The sequence below is a fragment of the Thermobia domestica genome, chromosome 9, assembly GCF_964235325.1.
Source record: "Thermobia domestica chromosome 9, izTheDome1.hap1.1, whole genome shotgun sequence".
Classification (NCBI taxonomy): domain Eukaryota; kingdom Metazoa; phylum Arthropoda; class Insecta; order Zygentoma; family Lepismatidae; genus Thermobia; species Thermobia domestica.
The window spans coordinates 68,305,416-68,320,877 of record NC_137462.1 but is presented as its reverse complement, the minus strand read 5'-3'; the positions used below and the strand labels follow the sequence as shown (position 1 = coordinate 68,320,877).

Here is a 15,462-nt window from a genome sequence, read left to right as displayed (position 1 = left end):
TAGCTTTCAAAATGTGAAAATTTTAAATAACTTGTCATCTGATAAAATTCAAAATACCATTAGAAAATATGTTGGGTAATTAGCAAAGAACAAAAAGAAATTGGGTACATAAAAACATATTTTTGCATTAGGAGCGTTTACATACGTGCATAAATTACTCGTTTCGGTGCACAATAATTTTGATGAAATTGAGTAAATCTACCGTTTTGAGAGTTAATCTGCAAGAGCGATATTAAATTAGTTTTCAACTATGAGGTAAGTAATTCACGGCGCTTTTGTGAAAATTAATTACAGACTAAGTAACGAAATGAATGTTTTATGAAATAATATGGTTGATATTAATGGGATTAGCTAGTTCTTGATTTTGATAAAACCAGTTTTGAGTTAATTTTGTTAACCTGAGTTAATGATGCACGTGGGATATCATTTTCATAGTTAATACGCTGTATTATTAAGATTAGTTTAAAGAAACTATAACATTCAGTCTTCCAGATGTTCCTAAACCCTAAAAAAGGTAACAATAAATGTAAAGTTTAGTATGAAAACAGCTCTAATGGTTTTCATAATTTCTCTTGAAAACTCATTTCCGTGGAGTTGGAGAAATAAATTTCGTAAAGTATCGACTTTTGAAAAACCTATTTAGTGGTATTTGTAATAATAATATCGGGTAGCCTGTCTATCATGTGTTAAGAAAGGGTCAAAAGTTTTATATGATATTTGGTGGAAAACTTGTGTTTAAATAAAATTAAGCAATTTATCTAGGTCTAAACATTAAAGAAACTCATTAGGGGAGTCTGAGAAAATATATTTTGGGTGAAACTCAAATATGGCTTTTTACCCGTTCTAATGAAGTTAAACGAATATCAGTTTCAGGTTTTTAGGTACTAGCTAGATCTTTACTTTGGGAAAATTTATTGACGGGCATTAGTATGTACCACTTACACTTTGTCTTGAAAATTATTCTTACGATTTTCGCCACTTTGGATATTTTTAAGAGTGGAAAAGAGATTTTGTATGCACCTCCTTGGGAAAATTCTGTAGAAAAAGTCATTTTATGGATCTCTAAGCTTTATAGTCCGGTAAATATAAGGAAAATTAGGGCTGTACCTCCAACAAATTGCAAGAAAAGCTTTTTCTTTTTGTTTTCTGGTAGAAAAAAGCATTCTGAACAGCACATAAAAATTAGCAAGAATTAGACGTCCATTTGGGTGCCATTTTGGATTTTGTTACTAAACATCTTTCTCAGAAAAAGCAATTATGTCTTCTCCCAGAAATAAAATAGAAACTTTCTTCTTGTGTCAAATTGATGGTAATAGATAATATAAGTGAGAAAAGGTGGTACAGTCTTGTGATGAGGCCACCATATTTAATATGGCGGCCGTTTTTCCAAAAAATTTGTTACTGTCGGTTCGTTATGTATCTTAATTGGCACATTGCTATGAAACCGTTAAAGTTTCCAAAAAATCATCCGAAATGTCCGTTAAGAGTAGAATGTTCTCTTTCCATTGATAGCAAAATTATTTCTGTATTTTAAAAACTAAGCAAACCAGACCTTTTTGTGTGGAGCAGTCGTTCTTTCAGAATAATGTTCCGGGGGGGCATATTTAGTATGCCGGGGGGTACTGCTGGTACTATTTTATTTATTATTATATTATAGACGTATTATTTTGGTCTCGTCCGGGGGCACTCTCAGAGCTCTGGGTGGAGAGGGCAGTGCCCCCAAAAACGCTTCTGGAAGTAACACTGGTGGCGAGAGTGTTGATTTTATATTACTGAACTCCGCAAAGTAAGATAACATGCCTTTTCTTTAAATAATGTAATACTTTAATTTTATAAAGAGAACTATTTGAATTGTTGTTATAAATTAACGAAAACAACTATAATAATAATAATAATAATAATAATAATAATAATAATAATAATAATAATAATAATAATAATAATAATAATAATAATAATAATAATAATAATGGATATCACAGGAGTGTATAGGCATTCTCATGTACACAATATTTTCTGCACATGTTGATGAAGTTTACAAAAATAATCACCAGTGCATTGCTGCTGCTATCGGTTTGTTACAATGGCTCAGTGGTTGGTGTCTCGGATGTCCTGCACATAAATTCATGAACAAATTGAATGTTTTTCTGCCGTGTGTAAGCAACTTTAATGGGTACTATTAAAGTGTTTCGAAATGTTTGTGCGTAATTTCGAGGCTGTGGCTTACTATATGAATGTCTGGCGAACAGTTTGACGAAAACCACAAAAAAATATATTAAGACTTCACGAAGTTGTCACGAAGTTGTTTCGTATTAGTATTTAGAGGCAAATCATTTATCATTATTAAAAATAGTACCGGACCCAGAACAGAACCCTGCGGTACCCCATATTTCACTTCTAAGATGTTTGAAAGCATATTGTTAACACTGACTATCTGTTTACGTTCATTTAAATAGGATTTTACAAAGTTTAAACTGCTACTATGGAATCCGTAATACGCTAACCTATCACACAGAATTTTATGATCTACACAATCAAATGCTTTACTTAAATCGCAGAATGTAGCTAAAGCAAAACCCTTATTTTCAAAAACTTCATTTATTTTTTTTCATTAGTGATTCTACTGCATCAATTGTGGATTTCCCAGATCTGGATCCAAATTGAGCTTCTAGAATTATGTTTTGCTCAGTCATATATTTATATAGCTGATCTTTAACAATAGTTTCCATAATTTTAGAAAAAAAAACTGGAATAAGAGATATTGGACGGTAATTAGACGAACACGATCGATCTCCCGTTTTGTAAATAGGAATAACTTTTGCTATTTTAAGCGCTTTAGGAAAAATACCTTGAGAGAAACATTTATTGAAGCATATTGCAAATGGTTGCGCAACGTGATTAATGATAGCTTTTATAAGGTTGTTCGATATGTCAAATACATCCTTACTGTCAGAAATTTTCATTTTTTTACTACTTTTCTGACATCAGGGCTAACATAGTTAATAACAAAAGAGCTATTAAATGGACTATGTTGACTTAAATACTGATGCATATTCACATTAGTATCTGCATTGTTTTTCTTGATTTCCTCTACGGAAGTAACAAAATACATGTTAAGAGTATCAGGCGACAGCGTAACATTATTGTTGTTATTATTATTACTATTGCTTACCTTGTTGATTATTTTGCATGCAGTTTTGCATTTATTTGATGATAATTCAATGCAATTTTCATTGTATGTTGCTTTCGCTACCTTTATTGCAGATTTATATTTACTCCTTTTAGACTTATAAATATCACTGGATTCACTAGTCATTTTATTCTTATATATATTATAGTACTGCATTACTTTAGCTTTCATAGCAGACAGTTCTGGGGTATATCACGTTCTTTTACCTAACTTGGTTTTCTTTGATGAATTATATCGGACCACCCTTTTAGGCACACACATTTCAAAAATATTTAGAAACAGTTAAAAAAAGATCAAATGTATCGCTGGCATTTAAATTATCATACTTAATGTTTACTTCCCAGTTTATACACGATTATAGTTGAATGAAACTTTGCAAATTAGTTTCTGTGTTGGGCCTAGTTGCTATAAGTTCGGTGGTGGGAAAACTAAAATTGCAGGATTCTACTTCTGTTGTACTTAGATTGACTAGCAGGGCATCATGATCTGAGAAAGGAAATTGACATACATTACTGGTTAAATATTCCGTTTTTACATTGGTAAATGCATTATCTAAGCACGCTGTGCCTCTAGTCGGTTTACGGTTAACCACTTGAAGATTATGTTGTCTGAGTAGATTATGTAACTCATGGACAGTTCGTTTGTCAGTAATCACATCAAAATGTGCATTTACATCGCCCCCTATTACTATCTCATAATTATGCCAGTTGCTGAGAAATGACAATAACTTCTCCAATTTTTCTAAAAAAAAAATATTTGGATTACTATCAGCAGTTCTATAAACAGATACAATTATTAACTTGTATTGATCCAGAAAAATTGCAGTTGATTCAAATTCACGTTCAGTATTAAGAAAAATTATATCTAATTGACGATATTCTATTTGGCTATTAACATAGATAGCGACCCCACCATGTATGTATATACTCCTACTGTAACTATTTGCCATAGAAAAACCATCTATATTGTTGTATTGGAGTTCAATGTCTGTACTCCAATGTTCACTCACACAGAAAATATGTATATCATTTTCGTAGTCAAACTCTGAAATAAGGAGTAATTTGTCCTTCAACCCTTGTACATTAAGAAAGCATAGTTTAAGAGCCTTGCTGGTTGCTGAGTGTGTATCGTCAGCTTTATTAGATAGTTTGGCTAAGTTAACAACATTAAATGAAATCGATTCTACTCCCTGACTCATATTACCTTGTACATTTGATCGTTTATTGATTGGCTAGTCCATGGAATGGAATGATAAATATGATAGTTGGTGACAGAAGGACGTTTAGTTGGCGAAGACGGATAAAATAAAAAGAAAACAGTCAAAACTATTGTTCGGGTTCTGGAAAATGGCCACTAATTGAGAAGCGTGGATTTTCCTTACATGTTATGCTTTAGAAAATGAAGAGAGCATAGTAATTACTCAGAAAGGTGCAGAGGGTATCAATCGTGCAAGCGTTGCGAGAGGTGATGGAAGTAGCTGTTGGAAGGAAAGTTCATAAGAAGTGTCGACTGAAATATATAAACAAGAAGAAGATTGGTAAACACATTAAATTGAAACAAGGTTCTACTCCAGCAGGTAAAGGGAATAGTACATGTATTAATAGTGGCTCTTATAATAGCAAAACAATAGTGGTTCTTATAATAGCAAAACAAATTACTTATTCTGTGGGAGAATAGTTGTGCTGAATAAGTCAAATTCCGATTACAGTGATTACATCTTTGTTTAAACTGACATTTTTCTGAAACTATATACTTACTATATGTAAAGCACGTAGTGATGATTTGGGACTCACAGTTCCAGGTCATGTTGAATTTTTTTTGTGGAAATCTTTATGCTGCTGACTGTACTTATCATCATTCCTGTGATACTAGTTTCCGCACATTTTGTGACATTCCTATGCAGCATAGATCAGGACCAAAAAGTGATAAGAGAAGGAAAGTAGAGAAGCCTACTATTATTGACCAGGAACAGGCTTTTCTGCAGGTATGTTCATATTTTGAGAACAATGATGAAGAACAAATAGCAATCAGAGCCCTCAGTAATAAGATGAAAGAGTACTTGTAGGATAGTGATTCAAGTGCGTATAGCCATTATTATATTAAATCAAAATTAATAGCACATTACGCTGACTTTGTAGTAGTGGTTGAGAATGAGAAACATTTTGAGAAAATAGAAACAAAATTCTATGAGACTACTTCAAACAACAAAACAAAGATGATAATGAAGAAAGTCAGAAGAGAGCAATTATTGAAATAGCGGCCAAGGTTATTTAAAATGACATTAAATTTATCATTGCACCTGTTACGAATGAGTATTCTAAAGCAAATTATGATGTGGAAGCCACACTAGGGTATCTTCCAAGTAGTTTGCGTTGCCTGCTTCAACACCTTGTAGTAGGAAAGGACATCCGAAGAAAAGTTGGAAGTTTAGTTCAAGCAATTTCCCAGGCAGTTCGCCCGAGAAAAGTTATGACTCCATTACAATTTGGACTAGCAGTTCAAATACATCACCACTTGCGCTCCAGATTTGTGATATGCATACTTTCTAGTATGGGATTTTGTGTCTTCTATTCAGAAGTTCAAAGATTTGAAGAGAATGCTGCAAGTTCTGTTGTCACAGATATGTTAGATAGTGAAGAACCTCTAAGTGCTAAGATGATGTTTGCTGTCGATAATGTTGACCACAACATCACAACCCTTGACGGAGAAGTACTTTTCATAGAATGGAAATATTTGTTGCTGCAACCCACAGTAATAGAAAACTCAGCAACACTGTTCCTAGGAAAAACGTATGTAAATTAAACTTCATAATCCAAACCGAATTTCCCATCATAGAATATAATCGTGCAAAAGTCATCTGCAGCAGCATGAAATTCAAACCTCTTCCAATGTTGAAGGATAAAGATGATAGAATAGATTTACTATGGAAGATATCTTTAAAATTTAACATTATTATTATTATTATTATTATTATTATTATTATTATTATTATTATTATTATTATTATTGTTTTCGTTAATTTATAACAACAATTCAGATACTTCTCTTTATAAAATAAAAATATTACATTATTTAAAGAAAGGCATGTTACCTTAAATTGCGGAGTTCAGTATTATAATATCAACACTCTTGCCACATAAAATGGTATAGCTCGCTTGATTTTTAAGGTACAGAATTGATTTTGCTGTCAAAGGTAAAAGGACATTCTATTCTATCTCTCATCATCACTGTCTCCTTTAGCCTAACCGGCATAACCGTGGGATGTAAAACTTAAAGATTTCATTTCATTTCAATTAAAACAGATAACGAGCCGAATATAACGAATTTTTATTTAGAAGAACGGCCGCCATATTTAAATATGGCGGCCTCATTACAAGACTGTACCATCTTTTCTCATTTATATTATATCATTTATTTATAGCATCAATTTGACACAAGAACGAAGTTTCTGTCTTATTTCTGTGAGAAGATATAATTGCTTTTTCTGAGAAAGGTGTTTAGTAACAATATCCAAAATGGCGGCCAAATGGACGTCTAATTTTTGCTAATTTCGATATGCTGTTCAGAATGCTATTTTTTTTCTACCAGAAAAACAAAGAGAAGCTTTTCTTGCAATTCGTTGGGGTTCAAACCACATATTGACTGGACTATTATCTTGTAAGGGAACAATTTTCAGTTAATTAAAAAAATAAATAAATAAAAAGAGGGAGATCAGCGTTTTCTGATCGGTATAACAGGTTTAGTATGCTCTTGGCTTTATGAAAGCTTATTTGGGATGTCACAAAGAAGTTTGGGTAGGCTCTGACTTTGAAAAGAACTATTTAGGTTTGGTTTTGACAAAAGTCATTTGGAAGAAACCATTTTTGTTATTAACATAGCATTTTATTTATTTCAATGAACTGAACTTAGAAGATCCAGTCTTCCAGCTATTGTTACCTGTGTGAGCTGAGAACAATCGATTGCCCAGTCTTTTGTCTCTGTTGAAGAATATCCCACAAACGTCTTCTAGCAGCAGGATCTACTCCACTGGTGGGCTCATCAAGGAACACCATTGAAGGATCTCCAATTAAAGCCATGGCGGTACTTAGTTTTCGTCTATTTCCAAGATTATACGAACCACACTCTCTATCGCCGTAGTTTTTCAGTCCTATTTAAGCAGAACAGAAAATAGAATATCTAGGTCATATCTTTCGTTGAGACAGTTGTATGAAGTAATGTTTTAATAGCATTTATACAGCAAGTTACAAAACTCCAAACAGATTCCCTCCCAGGACTTGGAAACAGAGTTACAAAGGTGAAAGGAATTCTGACCTACTGAAATGTACATTGTGTTATGCTTCACACACACAAACACATGAATTTTTCAACTTTTCCTTAAATGATAGGTATGATTTGTGACCAACTAGTGCCTGCTTTACATTGGAATGCTACACGAGGGTTTATTTGTAGTGAAAAAATGGCGGCTCCACTGGCATGTTCCAAAAGTAAACAATCTGCCACAGTATTTCAGTCCATAAGCAATATGTATACCCTATGCATGAGAATATTACATTTTTTATTCTTTGATGAAATTCTATCAGTACAATCCCTTCTACTAATGGAAACAAATAACATAATTCTGTTCTTTGATACATGTTACCCCTGCTCCCGCCATTTTTACACCACTGTTCTGTCCTGGTGTAGAGTTCCATCTTAGTGCTGCCATCTACCAATACTTTTTGAACTATACCTATTATTCTTACAAGTTTCAAGACAATCGTGTATTTTTTCTAAATTTTAGCGAACTATTGAAGGTTTCATTAAGCAGCACATCCTGATAATCTCTATATGTTTTTATTCCAGTTTGTATGGCATATCATGCTAAGAACGCAACAGAATTTTTCAATATGTAATATTTTTGGTGTGCAAAATGATAATAAGGATCCAACTGTATTTTGAAAATAAACGTTTACATAATATATTATGGTGTTATTATTGGTTTACCGTTGGTGAACGCAATAATATAGAAAAATGACCACCGATTCATTAGATTCTCTCGTAATATATACAGAACTACTTCGTATCATTGTTTTCAATAAGACTAGCGAGTGTTGCATCCAATACTTCAGTTTGCTTGTCAGAAAACATTAACTCGTGCAGCTTAAAGTTTCAGCTTCCGCGTCACTATATACATTTTTTTCCTTTGTTATTCTGTTCAGAGGAAACAACGTAATCTCACATGTAGGGTAATTTAACTTTTAATAAAGCCAATGTGTGACATATTCTGATCTTGACCCGACACCTGAGAAAATTTGAAGGCATACTATTCCTCCGTGGTATAATTATATTCTATGAATTTATGAAAGCAAAATTATATAAAAGTGAAATTTTAAGTTGAACATCACAGGCTTGTGCCTTACAGATGAAAGAAAACGGATCATAAAGTGGAAATAAACAATTATAGAAAAACTGTTGAAGTGAAAATACGGGAGGAAACGGGAGAATCTAGAGATCGAACTAGTGACTCTTCAGATTTGAGATGAAATATCTGTGCTGTGCCATTTTACTTACCCTCGCAGAAGGAAAATAAAAGTTCTCTCTTTGAGTAAAGCTTCTTCAACAACCAAAAACGTTTGATTTTGTTGCTTCTAATCATATATACTTATTACTGACTAACAATCAAATTAGTTTACTTTCGTGAAAGGTTTCAAATATAGTTGATAATGAAAATTAGATCTACTGCAAAGCACAATATTTATAACTTGTAAATTCAAACTGAATTGTATCCAACTTTTCTGAAAGTGCTGATGAATTATTTTCTTTTTGCGTTCTTCAAATTTGAAATATATAATATTATAATAGAATGTAGTATGTGATTATTCTTACCATCAGTCACTAAAAGCAATATTTATTTTAAAATACCATTTCTCATTGATATATTTCAATAGCGATACAGTTTAGAACATTTATTTTATTCGAATCATGGGTGCAGGACTAGGCTTACTTATGACATTGTATATATAGTTGTCTCTCTTCTTTCTTTCCAATTTGAGCTCTGGCACTCCTATTCTTTGTATACTATAATATACTTTTTCTTAAGATACTTACGTTTGTACTGAATACTCTGTAAGTGAAGACAACGATAGAGTCAAAAATCCGGAACATGATGAAGAAGATACACTCGATACATCAAGAACTATGTCAAACAGGGGACATTCGCAGTTTATTACATATTAGGTGTTTGAATTTATTTTCGCTGTTTTTTGCAAGGAAAACTCATATTTATTTCAAGAGAACGGTACATTATATTTTATTGCAATTGCTGTCCTTCAAAATTTACAATCTTTTGTTTACTTTTTGGGTAATACATGGATTCCGCGATAAAAAAAATAGATTCTTTTGATGCGATTCATCATTGGAGAATTTTTTACGTATTCAAAGATCTGAAGTGTTATCTAGAAAGGCCATCCAGCATCAATCAAAAGAATTGGTACTCTGAATGCTCTGGTGAATAGGGCGGGTGAGGAAAGATATTCCATCGAAGTGCCTCCAAAGTTTCCTTAACTTCGTTTGCAATATGTGGTCCGGTATTGTCGTTGAGAACAATAATTTTGTCTTTTCTTTTGGCATATAGTGAGCGTTTTTCTTTGTGTGCTTGATTCAAATTCAGTAATTGTGTTCGATAGCGTTCAGCATTAAGCATTAGACCCGTTTGCAGCAGTTCATAATGAACTACACTCACTTAATCCCACCAAATGCTACAGCATGACCTTTCTTTTCATGAATATCCTGTTGTGGAGTTAATATTGATGGTTCGTCGAGACGTATCTATGAATTCCTGCGCTTAGGATTGTGGTGATGAATCCACTTTACATTGCTAGCCACAATTCAATACAAAACAGATTTCCGTTTTTATCTTTGAAGCAACAATTCACAAATGGTTAAACGTTTCGCAACGTTCCTTTCTGTCAATTCACGTAGTATCCAGTTTCCTCATTTCTGGATTATTCCTATTGCTGTGAAACATTTGCTAAGATTTGATGCATCGGCATTTAGTGTTTCAGACAACTTTTTAACGTCTAATTTGAATCTTCTAATAATGTCTCATTCTCCATCTTCAAGGTTTTCGGCTAACCAGGACGCTCTTTGTCACTCACATCAAAATTATTGTCTTTGAATCGTATAAATCAATTTCTGCAAATTGTTTTAGAAAGGGCATGCTCTTCATACCCTCCACTAGCAAACGACGACTTTCAACAGCAGACTTCTTGAGATATAAGCAGTTCACTCAAATATTTTTTTGTTAGTACAAAACCCAATATTTTCAAGGCAATGTTTTTTTTTTCACTTCATTCTATAGTCACACACTGATATTAAAGCCTATTTATAGTACTTGTATATATATGTCTAATAGTGTTTTCCACTACGTTGAAATAGCACAGCTATTGACCTCTATTACTCAATAGTGAGGATTGATTCAACTTCCTAATCTATCTATATCTATTTACCTATTAATTGTTGTCTACTCTTGGTGAATGCGATGAAGTGTAGCTCTCGTATTTACAGTTAATGTTGAAGGAGCCCTATTTCCTATACCACATTGGTTTTAAACAGATCATCTTTATTAAGGTGATAAGAAGAAAAGGCACAAACAATTCAGGATAAGTTCTATGTAAGGGGTGTGCCCTATCCCGCTGTGCATTAGGATAAGTTTTTCCCTGAGCTCAGAGTGCACGTGATTATTGACATATTACCAGTAATAGCGTCTTGTAGTGGAGTTCCGAAACTCGACAATAAATGCACAGCAATCGGATGCAGATTTCATGTACTGAATAAATGAAGCGGTGCTGAGAAAGTGGAAGAGTTATGTATGTTGTGAAACTACGCGGCCTCCAATACTGATAGTATGAAAGGCTCACGTGTTTTTATGGAGCAACCTTTAGGAGAATTGATGTGTTTACCATGCTTCTACCAAATTTTTAAAAGCGTATTAAGAACTCTATTTGATCTGAAATTTGGGTTTTTCATAAAGAGTCCAAATTTGACTTTATTGAAATGTTCGAAACGCAATGGTTTAGTTTAAATTTGGCAGTGGATTGAACGATAAGTTCTTTGACTTGTCTGTTCAGAGTAGTCGCGACAAGATATTGTCCTTTACTCTCAGTACTATATAACTTTAGCAGCACAGAGAGGACTACAAAGAATTTCTGTAAATTGTTATTTTTGGAAGAAAATCTACTATAGTTTCTAGTATCCTGGTGTCTTTCATTATGTGAAATCGATGACGAAGACTATCTCTCTTGCACATGAAGAATTATAATCGATTCGAGATCTATGCATCTGTCCTTGTTACAATGAATATTGGATTTTGGTTTATGAGTTTCAGGCACTTACACACTATTATTTCCAGCTACGAGATTAACAAAATATCCAGACATTGAAATCTCCCAGGGTGCTTTGCAAAACTTCTGTAGCCAATTGTACTTCTCCCTTGAGATAGCTAGCTTTGCCTCATTTAAAAAGCGCGTACCAAAAGGAGTTAAGGTCAACGTAGGGAAAGCAAGGACTCACGTGCGTAAGAGATAAGTAACAAGAAACTTAACTATGACTGAAGATCATGAACAGCGTACTAAATAAAGGTCATGCAAGACTAAAACAACCAAAGTAGTGAAATTATTCATCAAGTTACAATTTTCAAATGATTTTTTCAATATTGATCCTGACGAATGGGAAACTAAAGATGACTACAATCTTTGTTCAATTTAAAGTTACTCGTGTCAAATGATGACGTAGAGCGAAATGTTAAGCTGATTGAGGAGTTTAGCAATATACTAACAAAAAAATGAAAGCCAAAAACAGTTGTTGTTGCAAGTGGTTAGTGTGATTACCATACAAATTACTCTGACAGTAGGAACCAAAGGTGAAATCGTAAGTAGAAAAATAAACTTAGTGAACGAAACTACTCTTACAAAGTGTAGTACACTTAGTAATAGTTAAGATATTACTGTGTCAAACTTATATTTAACCAATTTTTCTTTCACACATGCAAAAGTCAATTATAAAATCTTAAGTGTGTCAATACTCAAAATTAACACTAAACTTGTGTGACATCGAAAACTTCAAATTCTTTGGGGTATCACTTAATACAATTTGAAAATAAGGAACACTCTATATACATGTAGTGATTTTAACTACAACAAAATGAAAAAGAAAGGTTCATACCTACTGCATCAATCCATTTGTTGACCTCTTGTTCAACATCTCTTTCTGGAACACCTCGTAGGGAAGCAAACAATCTCAACATTTCTCTTCCTGGAAGAGCTTCGATAAGGGCATCAGTTTGTGGACAGTAACCTATTTGTTGTAAGAACTACAAAAGAAGTTACATAACACATAAGGTGTAAAATTGCGGTTTAATATGTATTATTTACCATACTTCTTTTTAAATACCCATTTTCATAACAGTGTTTTCGTAGCTTTTATTTATATCAGTTATTCTAGTAGATTACATTCTTCTTTCTCTAATATTTTAAAAGTTACTTCAAAACGGATTTTGTAAATTAATAATAATTTACTAAAACTTAAGCTGAACTCCATGGCACTACAGTCCATGAAGGGTTATGGGCTGTCAGAAGACACTTTCATTTAGGCAGCCGTAGTTCTATTCTCTTAATGCAAGTAGCACTCAAATTGCCTCTCGATACAGGATCAACACAAAATTGTGTTCTCTCATTGCGAATCTCCCGCACCAAAGCCAATCTTACTCTTCATTGCACATGACAGAATTATAAATTAATGATAGCTTATTATGTCAAATTAGTACTAATTTCTACTTAAAAACGATTACTATATAACTTCAAAAAAAAAAATACAATTTCGAATTTCAAATAATATTGAATAAGCAAAAATATTTCGAAATTAGTGGTAAAAAAATAAGAATTTTCGTTATCTTAATAGAATTGTACAAGTTGAATGAAGTTACACTGTTTCTAAATATCTTGTCGTACATTTTTTTTTAAAAAAAGAAAGCTTCTTTAGTATCTTTTTAAAGTTATTAAAAAAACTAGTTTGAACAATTATTTACTAAAATACACTAAATTCTATAGCGATACAGCCCACGATTCAGTAAAACTGATTGATCCGTGATCTTATCGACTTCCAACGCCATTACCGCTTCACTTTGTACACTAGAATTCTCTAGCTTGTAATCCAAATAGCTCCCAGATTGATTGATTGATGAATTTAACATCCTGTTTCAGCGCCTAGACTATATGAAAATGGACCTAGAGCGCAAAGTGGGATTCAAACTATTATTCTGGTATACATTATAACAAAATACTTTGGATAGATTAATAATTACCTGTACCTTGGGCAGAAAGTGCTAATACATGTGCACTATGTTAATTTGATAATAACAAAAGAAGAATGTTTTTGGGATATGTAAATTATTATGGGATAGTTGTTACTATGTAAAAATATTATTATGGATAGCTAGTCAGCAAGTTTGTGTGCTTGACAGTTTGAAGGAAAATATATTATAAAGTATATCAGCTAATAAATCATTTTAGCAACGTTCATCGACGTTATCATTTTAACCGAAAAAGTTGAGAATAATGCTATATAATTATTAAAGATAATTTTTACATGCGAATTAATACTACCACTCAATATTTGTATATCTTACTTAGACGGACCAGGTTGACGACTACCCTTGGTGAGTCGTTATAAAAATTTTGGTGCCTTCACACCGGGATTGTAAAAATTTTGGTTTACCTCACCCGGGACCTTTTCATAAATTCTATACCCCGAAGTAAAGTAAGGGTGAATTTACTTTTACAATTAATTTAATGAATACAAATTTGACCATATTGAGAAGTGGTAGAATAATCATAAGGAAAATGGACACTGAAATAATGGAGAATGAATCCACTAATAGTGACAACGGTGAATCTAGTGTAACATCAAGAATGACATCGGAAGACCGAATCTTGCTAGTTTTACAGCAGCAATTGAGTCAGATGTCTACCGAATTAAAGCAGACGATAGAACAGAAGATAGAACAGAAGTCTGATGAATCTAACAAGCAATACGAAGAATTGAAGCAGACGATAGAACAGAAGTTAGAACAGAAGTCTGATGAATCTAACAAGCAATACGAAGAATTAAAGCAGACGATAGAACAGAAGATGGAACAGAAGTCGGATGAAACGAAACAATTAATTATTCAGACGATGAGCGATATTACCTCGCAATTCGAGGAAAAGTTAAAAGGGATATCGGAGGAATGCCAAGGTAATCACAACCATCTGAGCCAAGAAATCAGTGATATAAAAAAGGATTTAGAAGTAACCGAATCTTCTGTTCAACAACAAAAGATCCAGGTCATCAATAATGCTAACAACATACGAGCAAATACGCAGTCGATAGCTACGTTACAGGAAGAAATTAGAATGCTACAGGTTAAGGACAACACATACCGTAATAACATGTGTAGTGATCGCTTGGAGTTTCCCCACTCACCAGAGATGAACTCGCCTTCGCCGGTGTCTGATGATGATATTATATTGGAAGAAATACATCCAAAGAGTACAGATGGGCGAAACATAGATGGTGTAACGACACATCATGTTATGGATAAGAACTATCACCCAATAAGTACACGGAATGATAAAAGGAAGGTAAAATTAAGTGTTAAGATGAGTGAAATTCGAGCTATGAGCAAATTCAGTGGTAAGTGTAACGAGAATGCTACTTCTTTCTTAGAGAAATTCCAGGACGAATGCAATATTATGTGTATAGATAGATCACAATATATGAAATTAATTCCTCATGTATTACTCCCACCTTGTTCATTATGGTTTAAAGCTGTACGTGATCACATCAATACATATGATGAATTCAAAGCGGCACTAATCGCAAATTATGAAAATGACTTTTTGCTTGCGAATAGAGATGCTACCATTAGAAATCAACACTTCAATCCTCGAGTGCATAAATCTATTGTAGAATTTGTTGTAAATACATACAACGAATTAAAGGTCGTTAATCCATTGCAATCGGAATCGAGAATAATCGCATCGATTCGAAATTTGCTTCCATTTAAATTGCAACAGATCTTATTTTCCACACAGTGTATGAGTTTCAACCATTTGTTAATGCTTGTCCAATGCTATGAAACGCGATACCATGCCATGAATCAACAAGCAGGAATGGTTAAAAATAGGAATAATTCAGATCATTTGGTGCCTGTTCGGAATTTAAATATCCGAAGTGTGAATAATACGGAACATAAC

The 15,462-nt window shown here is 33.2% G+C and overlaps 1 protein-coding gene across 1 annotated transcript in view; it reads right to left on the bottom strand.

Moving 5' to 3' along the window:
- Positions 1-15,462, bottom strand: part of LOC145694715 (phospholipid-transporting ATPase ABCA3-like) — a 142,578-nt gene that overhangs the window by 6,963 nt on the left and 120,153 nt on the right. The window contains exons 23-24 of the mRNA XM_081771245.1: positions 12,392-12,539; positions 7,127-7,337 (exon numbers count right to left, since the gene is read on the bottom strand). Of these exons, the coding sequence (XP_081627371.1) occupies positions 7,127-7,337; positions 12,392-12,539 (359 nt within the window). The remainder of the gene's footprint in view (positions 1-7,126; positions 7,338-12,391; positions 12,540-15,462) is intronic.